At 36.7% G+C, this 19,234-nt stretch overlaps 1 protein-coding gene across 11 annotated transcripts in view; it reads right to left on the bottom strand.

Annotated features, from left to right (window-relative positions):
- Positions 1-19,234, bottom strand: part of LOC135219912 (nitric oxide-associated protein 1-like) — a 120,258-nt gene that overhangs the window by 21,977 nt on the left and 79,047 nt on the right. For all 11 annotated transcript variants that reach the window (XM_064257118.1, XM_064257119.1, XM_064257125.1 and 8 more), the window contains exons 5-7: positions 18,674-18,825; positions 5,840-5,963; positions 5,541-5,719 (exon numbers count right to left, since the gene is read on the bottom strand). In XM_064257118.1, the coding sequence (XP_064113188.1) occupies positions 5,541-5,719; positions 5,840-5,963; positions 18,674-18,825 (455 nt within the window). The remainder of the gene's footprint in view (positions 1-5,540; positions 5,720-5,839; positions 5,964-18,673; positions 18,826-19,234) is intronic.

The raw sequence follows: 19,234 nt of genomic DNA, 5'->3' as shown, positions 1-19,234 counted from the left end.
ACCTCTGCTTTACCCTTGGGAGTACAATGTTCCAGTTCAGGGAAATTTGTGGCCGGCTTTTGACTGGCCCCTAAGTGTTCAGACGAGTGTTCACGCTGATTTCAGCTTGTGCCCATTTGCATGAGATCCATCTTCTGAGGTACATGATAACTGGTAGGTCCTGATTAGCTCATTGCTGCAGTTGCTTTGGGACAGTGATCGCCTTTTCGAGTTCTGTCAAATGATCAACTTCAAAAAGTTAGATCTCATGCCCAAGAAGAGGGTAAAGTACCTGGCCATGCCGATAAATATGGAAGCAGTCTTTCCTTGAGATGCTTGTCTCAGCAGTTTCAGGGAGATAGAGCAAAAGTACAACCCTCTTGCCAGTGGAGAATCGTTCTCAGTAACCTCTCTCTCTCGATGAAAGTCGAATTACTTTATAGTAAAGTTTTAAGTACAAAATAAAAAATAACAATTCTGTTAATGCAGGCAGTCGCTGGTTATCAGCGGGGTTCCATTCTCAGCAGGGTGCTGATAAGCGAAAACCGCCATTAACCGAAACTCTGTTGATTGCATTTATCATTTGGTATTGTTTTCAATACATTTAAATATTCAATGTACTACATACTTGCATATCATATGACTTTTGAAGACCTAATTTTGAAGCTAATTTTAAGGGGATCGTATTATACATAAGATATAAAATTAGTGTATGTACGTAATGTATTCACATATTAGCATCATATTGTAAAATACAAAAATAACAAATATGCATCTTTTTCACTGATCTTTTAAAAAGTTATGCTTGACTTCACTGAATCCAATAATACTGTATGCTATCTCATATTACTATTGTACATATTGTAAAGTACGAACAAAGAGATCAATGTTTTGGTTCGGAAATCAACTGAGGGCAATTAGGACATAGTAAGCTTATTTTGCTGTATATAACTCAATTTAGAGCAATTTTCTTGCTTCTAGTTAGGGTAATTGAATCTCTAGATACAGTGGTACCTCGAAATACGAAAGGCTCAACTTACGAAAAACTCGAGATGCAAAAGCAAATACGAAAAATTTTACGGCTCTACATACGAAAATTGTTCAAGATACGAAAGGTTGTTGCTGTAAAATCAGAGATTCACCCGGACCACCGATAACAATTTTGAAACTCGCGCCCCACCAACTGAGTAGACTTGCCACCATCGTCCCGCTCTCCCATTGGTTCCTGATGCTAGTCACCGCCATGAGATCCTTCTCTCCTATTGGTCAGCATCCCTCCCATGATGCATCTACGTAGCGGTGTGCTTCTTCGGCCACTGCACGACATTATCAGTATCGTAAGCACGAGGTATTCGTTTGTTCTAACGATTTCATTTATTAACGTAAATTCATTAGTGATTTCGTTGTAGTATACTTTATCGTGTTGTGTGAGAACTTTATTACATACGTATACGTACTACATAACAAGAAACTTGAAATTCACAGAAAGAAGAGGATGCTCTCTTTGGAGACGAAGATGGAGATTATCAAGAAGTATAAAGCCGGTATGCGATTGAGTGTGATCGCCAAGGAATACAGCCGAAATCCGTCGACAATAGGCACCATCCTTAAGCAGAAGGATGTCATCAAAGCAGCTACACCTTCCAAGGGTGTAACTATTTTGTCTAGCAAGAGGACCCACGTGCACGATGAAATGGAAAGGCTTCTTCTTGTCTGGATAAAAGACAAAGAAATCGCTGGCGATACGATAACGGAGACGGCAATCTGCCACAAGGCCAGCACTATTTTCGGCGATTTGATTGCCTAGGCCAAAGACCATGGAGGAGAGGGACATCAACGCCAACCCCAGACTTCAAGGCTTCGCACGGGTGGTTAGAGAAATTCCATAAACGGACTGGCATCCATTCAGTGGTGCGGCATGGGGAGGCGGCCAGCTCGGACACGAAAGCGGCCAAAGCCTTTAAAAAGTCGTTTGACGAGATGACTCTCAACGAAGGCTACAGTTCTCAGCAAGTCTTCAATTGTGATGAGACTGGCCTTTTTGGGAAAAAAATGCCTCGTCGGACGTACATCACGCAGGAAGAGAAGCTACCCGGGCATAAGCCTATGAAAGACAGGCTTACGCTCGCACTTTGTTCCAACGCCAGTGGGGATTGCAAGGTGAAGCCCCTACTTGTCTATCATTCAGAGACTCCTCAAGCCTTCACGGCCCACATAATGCTTAAGAAGCTTCCAGAGATGTGGAGGGCTAATGCGAAAGCCTGGGTAACAAGGCTTTTGTTCACCGAGTGGGTAAATCTGTGTTTTGGCTCGACAGTGAAGAAATTCTTGGAAGAGAAGCGCCTTCCTCTGAAATGCCTGCTGGTGTTGGACAATGCCCTGCTCACCCTCCTGGCCTCGAGGAAGATATCCTAACGGAGTATTCCTTCATCAAGTTTCTTTATCTTCCGCCTAACACCACCCCTCTCCTCCAGCCCATGGACCAGCAAGTAATAGCGAACTTTAAGAAGCTGTATACGAAACATCTTTTTATGAGATGTTTCGACATCACCGATGCCACAAACCTCACCTTGCATGAATTTTGGAAGGAGCATTTCGATAATGTAATATGCATCCGACTCATCGACCAAGCTTGGCAGGAGGTTTCGAGGCGAACCTTGAATTCCTCGTGGAGGAAACTCTGGCCTGATGCCATATCTGCCTGAGACTTCAAGGGATTCGACGTGGGCGAAGCTGGTGCTGCAGATTCAGGAACAGTTGACAATCCTGAAACTGTTTCACAACTAGATCTTGACGAGATCGTTGCACTCGGCAAGTCCATGGGGCTGGTCGTCGACGAGGACGACATCAATGACCTTCTCGAGGAGCACCAACAAGAGCTTACGACGGATGACCTGAAGGAGTTGGAGGCCATGCAACATAACGTCATTCAAGAGGAGTTCTCTAGCAGCGGCAAGGAGGAGGACGACGACTCTATGACAACGGCAGAAATTAAGGATGCTCTACCTGCTTTTCATAAGGTGCAATCATTCGTAGAAAAGAGACACCCCGAGAAGGCTTACACAGGTCGTATGCTTGCATGTTTGATGACGTTTGCCCGAGTAGTTTCAGGAACATTGTCAAAAGTAGGCAGAAGCAATCTTCCTTGGATAGTTATTTTTTAAAGAGGCTTTTAGTAGGAGTAGTACGCAAAAAGGAAGAACCAAGAGATACTAAAAAACAAAAAGTTGAAAGTGGTGAAGAAGTTGAAATTTCGTAAAAAAAAAAAAAAAATAAATAAAGTAAAAATTTAATTCTAAGTTTTTTGTAAAGTTAACTGTTACAGTTTTGTTAATGTGTTTCGTAAAGTTTAGTTTATGTTTTTCTTACATTTTCTTATGTGTTTTGTAAAGTTAAGTGTACGTATGTATCTGCCGTTTGTCCTCCTCTGTCGCCACTTTCGGAGATAGCCTCACTCGAAAGGTAAGCTTCCACATTTTACTACATACGTACGTACAGTATTTCTTGTATACCATGTACACTAATACACTTTATTTACAGGTACATATATATTAGTACTACTATTACGTATTAAGTTAGGTATTGAATGGTCCTAATTGTAGTATTTCATTGTTTATAAGTCAATTTAGCTTTATTATGAAATTTACTGGGGTGTTTTTGGAGGGCTTGGAACGGATTAGCCATTTTACATGTACAATGCAGTCCAAGATACGAAAAGCTCATGATACGAAGGCCACCTCGGAACGGATTAATTTCGTATCTCGAGGTACCACTGTGCTCTACTTATATGTACTAAATGCTTTTCTTGCTTCTAATCAGGGTAGATGAATCTCTAGATACAGTGGACCCCCATATTCGTGTTCTCCAGATTAATGGACTCACACATTTGCAGATTTCTCTCTGGAACATTTCCCCTTATTATTTGCAGGAAATTTGCCTATTAGCAGTATTTTTCTATGAGAAATATCCACAAATTCCTGGGTTTTTTTTTTATCAACTTCATCATAAAATGCACTTTGTGATAAAACTATTAAAAAAACCAGGTATAAAGATTTTTAGTGGGTTTTTCTTGAGTTTTAACTAACAAAACAGGCTGTTTTCAGCGTTTTTATAGGGGTTCCAACTATTTGCGGGTTTTAACTATTTACGGGAGGGGCTGGCACGCATCTCCCGCGAATACGGGAGGAACACTGTATTCCTTTTTTAAGGGTAATGCATTAAAATAACTTTTAAATCAAATTAAAGTAATTTTAATTTCATTTAAAAGTTAGCCTAATACTTAGGGAGCATGATTAGGGTCATCTTTACTGTTCAAACTCTGGAAGTAAGCATTTATTAGCAATTTCAGAGACCATGCCAAACTTACGTGAAACTTCCTCTTGTGCGAGGGGGTCTGGAACCCAAGCTCGCATAAGTTCGGAGTATTACTGTAAATCAGAGGGACCAAAGAAGGTGGCTACACAGCAATAGGGCAGGTGGGTTACAATTACAATATTTGTAACATAGCTCAATCTTTCGAATAAAAAATTATTTTCCTATATGATTGTTCAAGACAGAACATAGCATAATTATACAGATCTAAACATGACTGACTGTACATGGTATCCATATTAGGTTTTCACAATATGGGCATGCAGCTTTGCAATCAAATCCTTGTGTACTTATAAGTAATGAAGAAAATACTGAGAGAAGTTCAAAACCTCAAGAGCTTGTGTTAAGAAGTGCAGAAGTCTAAGAAAATAAGTAGGTAGGGAATCTACTAGTAGAGTTATGGTAGATGAAGGCGAAGGGAAGGTAGAGAGATGTGGTAGAAACAGATTGCAGTAGTAGCTGTTTGAAAAATCAGACTAAACACACCAGCAACTTCGCCAAAACAAGAACATGATGATTACAGTGGAAAATCTGAACTTTGACACCTACAGTGGGTGGTTACGATTGATTAGGACAACCAGTAAGATTTGTATAGGGGTGGCACTGGAAGTTAGAAAAGCCACTCAAGAGAAAGTAGGGTGGTATCCCACTAGAAATTAGGGAGGAGCGCAAATTGAAAGAATAAGTTCAGACTTCACTTGAAATCTCAAGAGAAGATCAGTTAGGAACTAAACACTGGACGCAAAGGTTGTGTCAGTGGAACCTCTGTACCCTGTGTAATTTGTGTTGTGTGAACAGACAGTGAATTTTGTGTTATAATAATAAGTAAGATAAACAAAGTGGTGTTTAACTTGCCCAGAGTCCCATCATAAGTATCCATGCAAACCCTCCTGGGAGACTGGATAAATGAAAGGAATTGAATTAATCTGATTTCAGAATCTGCAGACGTCCACAGTGTAATTAATCTACAATATAAAAACAAGTTCCTAAGAAAAGAAAAACTCAACAACAAAGCAATATAGATGAAGATTACCCCATATAACAAAAGACAAGATAAACAAATACAAAGCAAGGTTACCAAAGAAAAGACTGACTAATAATAAAGAGAAGAGAAAAGAGAATAAAAAAGAACATACAACACTTGCACACACAAAATTTTAAAATTAATTTCTACAGTACCCAAAACTGACCTGATCTGGCTGAACAGTGCCAGGAGTATCATAGCACCATTTGCTAGCAATATAATCTGGGTGAGATTCATTAATTCCTAAAATTTTAATAGAGTTCCTAGGCAGCTTGTTAGCATCCAGAGAAAACTGATCCATCTTCTCTTCATGTTTTTCATCTGCAAATGTCCTCCCTATATAACCTGAAAAGAAAACATTTCTGTACAGACAATACACAGTATACAATAAAAAAAAAACACCTATCAAATATTTGGAGACAATAAAATTTACCACTCTAAGGGAATAAAATTACAGAAACAAACCTGCAAGTGTTGCTAAGCCCACATCAGAGGTGTACTCCTTGACTCTCTTAAATTTCACATTTTGTTCAGTTAATCTCTGCCTTCTTTCATATAATCTTGAATGCGATGTGCGAAGAAGTGGAAACTGAAAGAAAAAGGCTAAGCATAATACTACAGCAAAAAAACTATGTACTTGTATCTCCACAAACTAAAATTCTAGCTTAAAACTATGAAAAAATGAGTCCTAACTTCTGCAAAGAGAACTTTAGCAAATCTATTGTTATATCAAAGAACTGAGTGTAAAAAATAATCTTGCTCCAACACAACCCTATTACTTTACTTTTAGCCTTGTTTAGTTCATTGTTAGCATCTAATCTCCAAATTAAAAGATTTTTTTGTTACTCTTATAGTATACATTGAATTTTATAGCCACTGATTTATGAAAATTGGGCTATAAAGCCCAGCACTGGGGCACTCTCTGCCACTCAGCACCTAAGATAGTGAAAAGGAATTTGAGCAGTTGGACAGCAAAATGGAAGGAAGGAAGCAAGAATGAAGGTGAAAAAAAAAAAAAAAAAAAAAAAAAAAACCAAGTTGGTGCTGCTAAGGGCTGAAGGGACACTGCAAACAACCTACAGTACAGTTAACCCTCGTAATAGCAGACTCCAGATTCACAGATTTTCCTTTGGACCATATCTAATCATTATTTGCAGGAAATTCACCTATTTGTGGGTTTTTCCGATGAAATATTCACTAATTAGTGTAATTTGATGTTATTTTCATGACTAAATACATTTTTATGATACAAAAATTATTTACTAATTTTCAAATATTAATACTGTATTAGTAAGTTTAATAAGATTAAATGATATCACATAATAAAAATAACTCTCTCTCTCTCTCTCTCTCTCTCTCTCTCTCTCTCTCTCTCTTACAGAGATGTATGTTTTTTGTATGATAAATTATTTACTAATTTTCAAATATTAATATTAAAGTAAACAGCAATAATATCAATTCAATAAAGAAAATACTATAGAGAATTAGTAAGATTTTAGTTTATAAATTTAAAAATTATGTAAGAATGAAGGAATTTCCATTCTAACCCATCTTTCTTTTTAGGTCCAGGTAGTAAGGCGAGGTTCACAGCTGTCAAATATGTCAAGTAATGTGACAGGAGAGAGAGCAAGTTGTGTCATGACAACATCATAATTTCTCTCTCTCTCTCTCTCTCTCTCTCTCTCTTACTGAGATGAGAGTGTTTTTATGATAGCACATGTATATACAATATGTTTATTAAAATTTCAAAATAATAATAATATAACTGTAATTACAAAATTCATATGCGATAGTATCTTCATTACAATAATCTTTCCATTTCACTCTTTTAAATAACTCTCTCTCTCTCTCTCTCTCTCTCTCTCTCTCTCTCTCTCTCTCTCTCCTCTCTCTCTCTCTCTCTCTCTCTCTCTCCCCCACAAGATATGTCATAGTAAAATTAACATTCCTGGGAGAAAAGAGAGATAAACGCTCTCTCTCTCTTTTACTAAGATGAAAGAATTTTTATGGTACTATATGTATGTAATATGTTTATTGATATTTTCAGCTATTAAATAATTATAATAATAATTAATAATAATAATATAACAGTAGTAATTACAAAATTCGTATATGATAGTATTTTAAAGAAATAAAAATAACCTTGCCGTGTATATGTTTATTAATATTTTCAAATAATAAAAATAATAATAATAATAATAACAATTGTATCTTCAAATGAAAATTCTTTCCCTCGTCTTTCTTTCTATTCTTTCCCCTCGCTTCTGTCTAACTTCAGAAAAGCTCACAAACTCCAGAAGTTGTCAGACATGTCAAGTAATGTGAGGGGAGGGGAGTGGGGCCATTTAATAGTTAATGAATATAATGGTTTTTATGCAATTTTCTCCTCTCTCTTCTCTCTTCTCTCTCTCTCTCTCTCTCTCTCTCTCTCTCTCTCTCTCTCTCTCTCTCTCTCCTGAGATGTGACCATTATGTATGTAATAAGTAGTCATTTTCATTCTGGAAGTAGGGAAAATTTTTTAGAATTTTTTTTCTTTTACTACGTGCATTTGCATATGTTCCTCTTTCCATTGATATGTTTTTTTTTTTTTTTTTTTTTTTTTAAATTGGCCAACCTCAAAGTTTACACAGCCTGAGGAGTTGCATATCAATATATTTACCCATCCAGTAAAGGTTAATAATGCCTTAACTTAGATTTAGTCCATGATTCCCTCCTCCTTCAATATGGAATTAGCTATCTATAATTGCTTGGTAAGTATCATGTGTAAAAAATAGAATTTTTGAATGCCATGGTAGGAAAGCTTACAGCTATTTACAATTGCTGGATAAGTATTGTGTTAAATTTAGTTTTATTTTAAAAAAATCATTTATAAAATGAAATTTTTCTCATAAAATAAGGTTTTATATACATAATGTATGTACTTACCAAGTACATAATTACTTAGCTAATGATTATGCCTCACATGGCATCCTAAATTAAAAAATCTGTGAAACAGTGACTGTTGCAAAGTGGGAGTGACAGGTCCTGCCCACCGTAACGCGAGCTGACGAGCAACAGAAGCCGTCAGCATCATTCTTATTTATTGCCACAATGTCCAATAAAATTAGAGGAGAGGAGGGCAGGCTCTGATTTAGTAATTACTTGTTAAGAATATATATAATAGCTTATTTTTTATACAATTTTTATATAAGTAATTTACCAAGTAATAACTTTGCTGAATCCCACATTGCAAAGGGGGTGGGATGAATGGACTAATCTAATTCAATGCACTAAAGAAATGTTATTATACTGAACTAAAGAAGCGGCTAACACTGACTCAGTGTTTGTCGCTTGCTTACCTGGTAAGAGAGCTACAGCAAAAGATGCTGCCTCTGGTGGCGCTCAGCTTTACCTGTAGTGGCATGGCAGTGGGCCAGGAGTTGTCTCTACATGAGTGGGAGTCTTACAACGGGGGAGCTGCCTGACCGCTGACAAGACGTAATAGAAAATTTATGCCCTTGCCCTGGGCACAGTACCACAAAAACAAGACAAGAAAACAAACCTGTCACCATTCAACAAATTGATAATAAAAATCCACTAACCAACCACCGAACTAGTGGGTCCTCCAGGTACCAAGTAAACCCTACGGCTCCCAAAAACTCGGCATCCTTACCATGGGTACCGCAATTTTTGAATACAGTTCCAATTTCTATTAAATAATGCAATGCAAAGATAACTTGCACCTCCAGTAAGTTGACTGAAGGACACATGAGAGAAACAAGTTATGCTTGAAGGAGAGGGGGGTGGCTATTGCCCAAATCTCATGAGCTCTAACTTTAAGCAATGAGAAATAGTTCTCCTGGATCTGGGGATGTGCTTCAGATGTCAGGTCTCTGATGAAGAACGAAAGGGCGTTCTTAGATAGCGGACGAGAGGGAATCTTGATCAAACACCAGAGGTTACTAGAAGGTTCCCTGATCTTCTCAGTTCTACTCAGGTAATACCTCAACACTGACCAGGCAAAGAACTTTTCCTTTTTGTCTAGGCCTAGGATATCCATTAAGTTCTTGATATGTAAAGAGTGAGACCATGGCTTACTAAGATCCTAGTTCTATCTAGAAAGCCCAGGGTGAAAGAGCAGACTGCATTTCCTTGGGAGAAACCATCTCTTCTGTCTGTTGCATTTAGCTGTGGCTAGGGCTAACAGGAACAGAGTTTTCTGCAAGAGGTTCTTGAGCGAAGCAGACTTGAGGGGCTTGAAAGGAAGGCCCACAAGCCACTTAAGGACTACATCCAAGTTCCAAGATACCACTGCAGACCTCTTCTGTTTGGATGTATCAAAAGACTTCAAGAGGTTATGAAGGTCTTGATTAGTCAAAACATCCAAATTACAATGCTTAAAAACTGAAAGCATAGCTCGTTAACCTTTAATGGTGGACGAAGAAAGGATCTTAAAAGTTCCTAAGTAAAAAAGAAAATCCGCAATCTGGGCTACAGATGTTTCAGAAGACAAGATGTGATGTCTGAGGCACCATCTACAGAACACTGGCCACTTCGACTGGTAGACGTTGCAAGTAGACTGGCGTCTGCACTTTGCAATAGCTTCTGCAGCTGCTCTTGAAAATCCTTTCGCTCTGACAAGTTTCCTGACAGTCTGACGCCTATCAGAACAAGAGTGGACAACCCTTAGTGGTATCTCCTAAAATGTGGTAGTCTTAGTAGCCACAGTCTTTGGGGAAGCAGCCACAGGAAGTTTACCAGAAGATGAAGAAGGTCCAAGAACCATTCTTTCGTGGGCCAGAACAGAGTGACGAGTCACTGAAACATTGCTGTGAGATGTGAACTTGTTTAGGACTTCCCTGACCAGCCAAATAGCATGCATCCATTGCCCAATCCAGACAATTCAGGGCTGGAAAACAGAAAAAGGAAGGTGGTTGTTTCCTGATTTTGCAAACAAATCTATGAGAGGTCTGCCTCACAATCTCCACAGGTTAGTGAAAATCCTGTCGTCTAAGGTCCATTCAGTGGAAGGATTTGTCTCTGATGGCTCAGCTCATCCGCTAGGGCATTTAATTTCCCCTGAATGAAGCAGGTGACAAGTGTAACTCGATTCTGATGGGCATATAGAAGCAGTCCTTTTGTTGTCTGATAAAGGGGAAAAGAAACGTGTGCCTTCTTGATATACGACAGGGCTGTGGTGGTCGTTTGCATGCACAATAACTGTCTTGAGGCGATGATGGAGAAGCAGCAGGAGATAAATCTCCTTCCCTATGAGATCCCATAAAAGCAAGAGGTGGAGAAGAGACCTTACGTTTATGATCCGTCTTCTTCGCAGTGAAGGCAGAAAACCTCTCTTCCAAAACAAGAGACCAGCCTCTGACATCTCTATGACCAGTGCTAGTAGATGGCCTCACTGGCAGAGCGATAAGGCGCTACCCAGAGACAGGCGAGGCTCCACAAGATGGCAGCATTCGAGAGCCAATGTAGAGGAGTCCAGGGGGAGGCAGGAGAGTAATGGGGGCCGAACGGGAGGTACAAGCCTCCAAGAAATGCGACAACAGTCCATCCAAGGAAGGTGAACCCCATAGCTCAAGGTGAACCCAGATCGCTGCCATCTTGGATAACTCCGAATCTGAAACAAAGGAATTAAATAATGCAGCCTCTTGCCTCTTAGGAAGATAATTGGAACCCGAGGGAGAGGGGGCTACATTAACCCTTTAACACCGATTGGATGTATTAAATGTCGATATAAATTGTCTGTTGGGTGCCGATTGGATGTATACAATGGGCCCCCCGTATTCTCGTTCTCCGGATTCGCGGACTCACTGATTCGCGGATTTTTTCTGGACCATATCTAACCATTATTTGCGGTGAATTCGCTATTCACAGGATTTTCCGACGATAAATAATCACTAATTATTGTATTTTGATGTTATTTTCATGCATAAATAAATTTTTATGATACAAAAACAATTTACTGATTTTAAAATATTAATATTGATCAATACTGTATTGTAAGTTTAATAGATTACATGATATCACATAATACTATATTCTCTCTCTCTCCCTTACCGGGATGTATGCTTTGATAAATGATTTACTAATTTTCTAATATTAATATTAATGTAAAGAGCAATTACTTCAAGAAAGAAAATACTACATTGAATTAGTAAGATTTTAGTTTATAAATTTCAACAATTATGTAAGAATGAAGGAAATCCCAGTCTTCACGCATCTTTCTTTCGAACTCCAGCTCGCTCTCTCTCTCTCTCTCTCTCTACTGAGATGAGAGATTTTTATGGTACACGTATGTATAATATGTTTATTAACCCTTAAACGCCGACTGGACGTATTTTACGTCGACATTTTTTGTCTCTCGGGTGCCGACTGGACGTATTTTACGTCGACATACAAAAGTTTTTTTAAAAATTCGCGGAAAAAGATACTTTTAGGACCTACCAGCCGAAAACTCTTGAATCACGCGCCTTGGGGGATGCTGGGAGTTCACGGATCAAGTGTTGTTTTGTTTACAATCGTTACGCAGGCGCGCAAGCGCGAATTTCTTTCTTACCGCACTAAAAAGAAAAAGTATCTGTGACACATCTCTGAAATTATTTCGTCACTTTGACATAATTTTTGTACCATTTTTAAATTATTAGCCGTTACATAGAGTATTATATATGAAAATGTGCGCATTTTTATGTAGAATACAACAAAAAAATACTCATGATTGTAGCTTTTATCAGTTTTAAGATATTTTCATATAATAACGATGTGCCAAAATTTCAACCTTCGGTCGGCAACTTTGACTCTACCGAAATGGTCGAAAAACGCAATTGTAAGCTAAAACTCTTATATTTTAGTAATATTCAATCATTTAACTTAATTTTGCAACTAATTGGAAGTCTCTAGCACAATATTTCGATTTATGGTGAATTATGAAAAAACTTTTTCCTTACGTCCGCGCGGTGGAACTCTTCCGAAAATAATCATACATGCGATTGTGGTAATGTTTGCACCAGTTTTAAATTAGCCGTTACATAAAGTTTTATATGATGAAAATGTGCGCAATTTCATGCACAATACAACTAAAAACAACCCATGGTTGTAGCTTTTATCAATTTTGAAATATTTTCATATAAAAAATGATAAGTGACAAATTTTCAACCTTCGGTCAATTTTGACTCTACCGAAATGGTCGAAAAACGCAATTGTAAGCTAAAACGCCTATATTCTAGTAATATTCAATCATTTACCTTCATTTTGCAACAAATTGGAAGTCTCTAGCGCAATATTTCGATTTATGGTGAATTTATGAAAAAAATAACATTTTCTTTACGTCCGCGCGGTAACTCTTCCGAAAAAATCATACGTGCGATTGTGGTAATGTTTGCACCATTTTAAATTAGCCGTTACATAACGTTTTATATATGAAAATGTGCGCAATTTCATGTATAATACAACAATAAGTAGTTGAAGGTTGTAGCTATTCTCATTTTCGAAATATTTGCATATAAATCAGATAATGAAAAAAAACCACGTTCGGTCAAATTTGAACTCTACCGAAATGGTCGAAAAACGCATTGTAAAGATAAAACTCTTACAGTCTAGTAATATTCAGTCATTTATCTTCATCGAGAAACAAATTCGAAGTCTCTAGGCACAATATTTAAATTTATGGTGAATTTTAAAAAAACTTTCCTTCCCTCCCGCGCGCGGATTCTCCGCCACAAATCTCCGAAATGCGTAAGTCCCTTCTCGGAATATTTGCTTCCGTTTCATATTAGGCAATTTTCATAGAGTTTTATATAAAATGAAAATGTCACAATTTCAATCTGTAGAATAAAACGAAAAATATTTGAAAGTTGTAGCTTTTCTTATTTCCGAAATAATTGCATATAAAAAAATATATATATAAAAAATTCGACATTCGGTCAACTTTAGCTCGTCAGATATGGTCGAAAACTGCATTTGTAAGCTAATATTCTTACAGTATAGTAATATTCAATCATTTGTCTTCATTCTGAAACATATTGGAAGTCTCTAGGACAATATTTAGATTTATGGTGAATTTTTGAAAAAAAAATGTGTTTACGTAAGCGCGTTACGAATTCATGCATTATTTTGTGATAAATATTTCTCTGTGTTGCTTTTATCGTTTTACAATGTGTTATATATCAAAATGATCGCAATTCAGTGTACATTACACGAAAAAAAAAGTAACTTGTTACCTTCAACCGTTTTGCGCACAGCGCGATTTTGAATACAATTATATATGAAATTTCGTTTTTTTGCGCTATCATATATCGCATTATTTATATATATAATGATAATTTTTTTCATTTCTGATGGTTGCATACTAAACTTCAAGCAATGACAAAAAAAGGAGCCAAAAATGAAACTCTTAAAATCTTGAAAACTAAGCGCGCTGTGATTTTTTGAAAAAAAAAATATTTTTTCCGCTTATGCGCTCACTCTCAAACCCCTCCGGCATACGGAGTCATTTTTTATTTACCGCTCCGGCGTTTAAGGGTTAATATTTTATTTCATATGATAATAATATAATAATAATAATAATAATAATAATAATAATAATAATAATTGTAATTACAAAAATCATATGTGAAAGTATTTTACAAATGCTACGATAATCTCTCTCTCTCTCCTCTCTCTCTCTCTCTCTCCTCTCTCTCTCCTCTCTCTCTCTAAACAGAGATGTATATTTTTTTGGATGATGGATTTACTAATTTTCAAAAAATCAATATTAATTGTAAACAGCAATAATATAATTCATTAAAGAAAATACTAAAGTGAATTAGCAAGATTTTAGTTATAAATATATGTAAGAATGAAAGAAAATGCATTTTACCCCGCGTCTTTCATTTCCAGGGAGCCAAGCAGAGTTGGCTGGGGTCCAACAACTGCTGCCCTCTCAATGACCACATATTTTCTCTCTCTCTCTCTCTCTCTCTCTCTCTCTCTCTCTCTCTCTCTCTCTCTCTCTTACTGAGATGAGAATTTCTATGGTACATGTGTATGTTTATTAATATTTTTGCATAATGATATAATAGTAATATAATCAATTTCAAAATCATATGTAGTAGTATTTTATAGAAGCACAATAATCTATCCATTCAGTCTTTTAAATAAGGATAACCCTCCCCCCATCTCTCTCTCTCTTTGCCACACGAGATAGTGTGTCTTAGTGGTAACTCTCGCCCTCTGTTTGGGCTGGAAATGTATGTATAAGTGTATCTCTAAGGACATTACTACATTTTATGGTAAAATAATAATATGCAGCACTAGTTTACAAATAATATTTAGTTTCGTGAGATTAAACAGTAACAATACCATCTCTCTCTCTCTCTCTCTCTCTCTCTCTCTCTCTCTCTCTCTCTCTCTCTCTCTCTCTCACAAGATACTTGTCATACATTTGGTGTTTCTAGTTTCTTCCTTTTATCTCTATCGCTCTCAGCAACAGAAATATAGACAGACAAACATAATTGCACAGTCCTCTCTTTTCTCTTCTCTGGAGAAATATATGTATTTATGGGAGGGGAAAAAAAGTTGCCTACGACGTTCATTTCAATCTATTGAAACCGTAAGGAGTTTATTCTCTCTCTCTCTCTCTCTCTCTCTCTTCTCCTTCTCTCTCTCTCTCTCTCTCTCTCTCTCTGCTATTGGCTGCTTATATATTTCTAATGGTAAAATGTTTAAGATGACTTTAAAATTATATTAATAATACCAATTCAATGGTATATTTGATGTAGGATAATACTTTAAGTAGACATTTGGTATTTGTGATTTCACATACAATTGCTTCCTCTGCAAAAAAAAAATGGATGTCTCAAATAGTAACAGTATGAAAGACAACGTGCATGACTGAATACTTATGGGGGGACTGAATTATTTTCACATACGTAACTAAGTCATGCAGTAAGTACGTATATAGTATGCTATGGTATTTATGTATAACCATAAAATGTAAGATGTACTTTAAAAACAGTATATAATATTTCAAAGATTAATATGAACCATAATAGGATATTTTATGTATATTTGATGAGGATGGTCTTTTTAGGGATACTTGGTGTTTGCATGTTCAGGATAGGAGTTTATGAGCATTTTTAGAGGGGGGTTCCAAACATTCGCGGATTCTAACTATTCGCGGGGGGGTCTGGTACGCATCCCCCGCGAATACGGGGGGACCACTGTATACGTCGATATAAAAAAGGTATTTTTAAATCGCGGAAAAATAGTTATAGGCCTACTAGGCGAAACCTTTTGAATCACGCGCCTTGGGGGATGCTGGGAGCTCACAGATCAAGGCGTTGTTTTGTTTAAAATCGTTACCCAGGCGCGCAAGCGCGAATTTCTTTCTCCTCGCACTAAAAAGCATCAGCAACACATCTCAGAAATTATTTCGTCACTTTGACATAATTTTTGCACCATTTTATATTAGCCGTTACATGGAGTATCATATTTATGTGAAAATGTGCAAAATTTCATGTAGAATACAACTAAAAACAACTCATGGTTGTACCTTTTATCAGTTTTGAAATATTTCCATATAAATAACGATAAGTGCCAAAATTTCAACCTTCGGTCAACTTTGACTCAACCGAAATGGTCGAAAAACGCAATTGTAAGCTAAAACTCTTATATTCTAGTAATATTCAATCATTTAACTTCATTTTGCAACAAATTGGAAGTCTCAAACACAACATTTTGATTTATGGTGAATTTATGAAAAAAACTTTTTCCTTACGTCCGCGCGCTAACTCTTCCGAAAAATCATAAATTTTTTCGTCCGATTGTCGTAATGTTTGCACCATTTTAAATTAGCCGTAACATAAAGTTTTATATATGGAAATTTGTGCAATTTCATGTAGAATACAACAATAAACAACCCATGGTTATAGCTTTTATCAGTTTTGAAATATTTTCATATAAATAACAATAAGTGCCAAAATTTCAACCTTCGGTCAACTTTGACTCGACCAAAATGGTAAAAAAACGCAATTGTAAGCTAAAACTCTTACATTCTAGTAATAATCAATCATTTACCTTTATCTTGCAACAAATTGGAAGTCTCTTCTCTAGCACAATATTCGATTTATAGTGAATTTATAAAAAAAAAAAAAAAAATTTCCTTACGTCCAAGCGGTAACTCTTCCGAAAAAATCATAAATTTTTTTGTCCGATTGTCGTAATGTTTGCACCATTTTAAATTAGCCGTTACATAAAGTCTTATATATGAAAATGTGCGCAAGTTCATGTAAAATACAATAAACAACCCATGGTTGTAGCTTTTATCAGTTTTGACATTTTTTCATATAAATAACAATAAGTGCCAAAATTTCAACCTTTGGTCAACTTTGACTTGACCGAAATGGTCAAAAATCGCAATTGTAAACTGAAACTGTTACAATCTTGTAATATTCAAATATTTACCTTTATTTCGCAACAAATTGGAAGTCTCTTAACACAATATTTTGATTTATGGTGAATTTATGAAATACATTTTTTCCTTACGTCCACACGGTAACTTCCGAAAAAATCATAATTTTTTTCGTACGATTGTCGTAATGTTTGCACCATTTTAAATTAGCCTTTATATAAAATTTTATATATGAAAATGTGTGCAATTTCATGTAGAATACAACAATAACAACCCATGGTTGTAGCTTTTATCAGTTTTGAAATATTTTCATATAAATAACGATACAGAAAAAATTTGTCCTTTGGTCAACTTTAACTCAACCGAAATGGTCGAAAACTGCAATTGTAAGCTACAACACTTACAGTCTAGTAATATTCAATCAATTACCTTCATTTGGCAACAAACGGGAAGTCTCCAGCACAATATTTCAATTTATGGTGAATTTTTGAAAAAATCTTTTTATTATGTCCACGCGATACGCATTCATGCATCATTTTGTGATAATATTTTCTGTGTTGCCTTGATCGTTTTACAATGTGTTATATACCAAAATGATTGCAATTTAGTGTACAGTACAACGAAAAAAAATTAACTTGTTAGCTTTAACCGTTTTGCTCACAGCGCGATTTGTATAAATTATATATGAATTTTTTTTTGCGCTGTCATATATCCCAATATTTATATATGATAATTATATTTTTTTTATTTTTGATGGTTGCATACTAAACTTCAGCCAACGACAAAAAAAGGAGCCAAAAATGAACTCTTAATCTTGAAAACTAAGCGTACTGTGATTTTGTGAAAAAAATATTTTTTCCTCTTCGGAGCTCACTTGCGAACGCCGCCGGCATACGGGAGACGATTTTTAAAATACCGCTCCGGCGTTTAAGGGTTAAACATAACATCACCCTGTGGCACTCCCAACACTTCCATCGACGAATCAATGGAAGAAAAGGGAGATGACACGGGAACACTAAAACATAGCACAGGAAGAAGAGCAGCAATCAAGGGAGAGGGAAGCCGCTGAATCGTCCAGACGAGGTAAAGAAAATCCCTTCCAAGAAGGAAGAGTCACAATTCAGTGATCTTCCCTCTTCCCGTAAAACACCCTCACCTGCGACTTAGGCCGGGAACGACATTCTGGGTAAGGATTCATAACTACAAAAATTTGCTCTGAACTTACTGCTCGTAACTACAAAAATTTGCTCTTCACTTACTGCATGCAGTATGCAGATCCATAGCTGACAACACTAAAAACCTTGAGCACAGAAAACCCTGAATGCCCGGGCACATGCGTTGACGAGGCCATGAAGACTCGGAGGAAGCCATAATAAACTAAAACAATCACACACAACACACTGAAAGACAGAACACGGGCACAAAACAACCAGCTTGGAAGGAGAGCAAAGCGCAAGCGTCTACTCCCCAAGACAGTTAAGGAAAGACTGAAGCGTCATGAAATCCGGAGCACGGTCTCTGACCAGCTATTACCTCGTACGCGCAGGAGTTTCCAGATCTCACAGACTCCTTGTTTTACAATCTTTGATTGTGTTAACCAGTTACCAGCTGGTGCTTGGAAAGTTATCCTATTGTTAGGACCTCAGGTTTGTTCTGCATGTGCACAAATTCCATTGCTATGCATCTAAATATCTTAAAAAGTATATTCACCAGAAGTTCCCAATTGCAGTGGCAAAATGACAATGCAATATCAAAGGGGACATTCAGTTCTTTTGTAATCTCACCTAAACCTTTACACATATATTATAAAATAAATTGCAAATATGTATTACATATTTTAGAGAGAGAGAGAGAGAGAGAGAGAGAGAGAAGAGAGAGAGAGAGAGAGAGAGAGAGAGAGAGAGAGAGAGAGACATACCTTTAACATATTCAAAGTAGTTCCAGGCCACGGAGAAGTAGTTGCTCGATGGATGAGGAAGGATGCTTTTGTTTTGCACATATCTGACCCCAAAAGTGCATTGAACAAAGTAGACTTACCACTGTTGGTACAGCCAACTAAGTAAATGTCACCTAAGGAAAAAGCAAAATAAAATTACAGTAGGTTTTAGTATAAATACTGTGACTCATTGGTCTTAATAAACACCTTATAGCCTATTTCATTCCATCTGTCCACTCACCAATGTAGGTGTAGGTAGATGTGGCAATATGCTTAGCTAGATCATGATTGGTTGAAATCAATGTTTCTGATGTTGTAAGCTTACTGTGATAAAGAGGTAAATTATTTCTTCAATAATACATATGAATGCTTAAAGTATATACTGTAAATGGAACCCTCACAACTTCTTAGATATCATAAGCATGCCAATCTATATTGATAATATAACCATTCAATTACATGAAACATGGACTTGGTCAAATAGTCTCTATGACAGCCTCTCAGTAATCAAGTTTATCTCGATATAGGTGAATCAAGCTCCTC

The sequence above is a fragment of the Macrobrachium nipponense genome, chromosome 1 (genome assembly GCF_015104395.2).
Source record: "Macrobrachium nipponense isolate FS-2020 chromosome 1, ASM1510439v2, whole genome shotgun sequence".
In the NCBI taxonomy this organism is placed as follows: Eukaryota; Metazoa; Arthropoda; class Malacostraca; order Decapoda; family Palaemonidae; genus Macrobrachium; species Macrobrachium nipponense.
The sequence above is the reverse complement of the archived record's forward strand: the minus strand, read 5'-3'. Positions and strand labels throughout refer to the sequence as shown.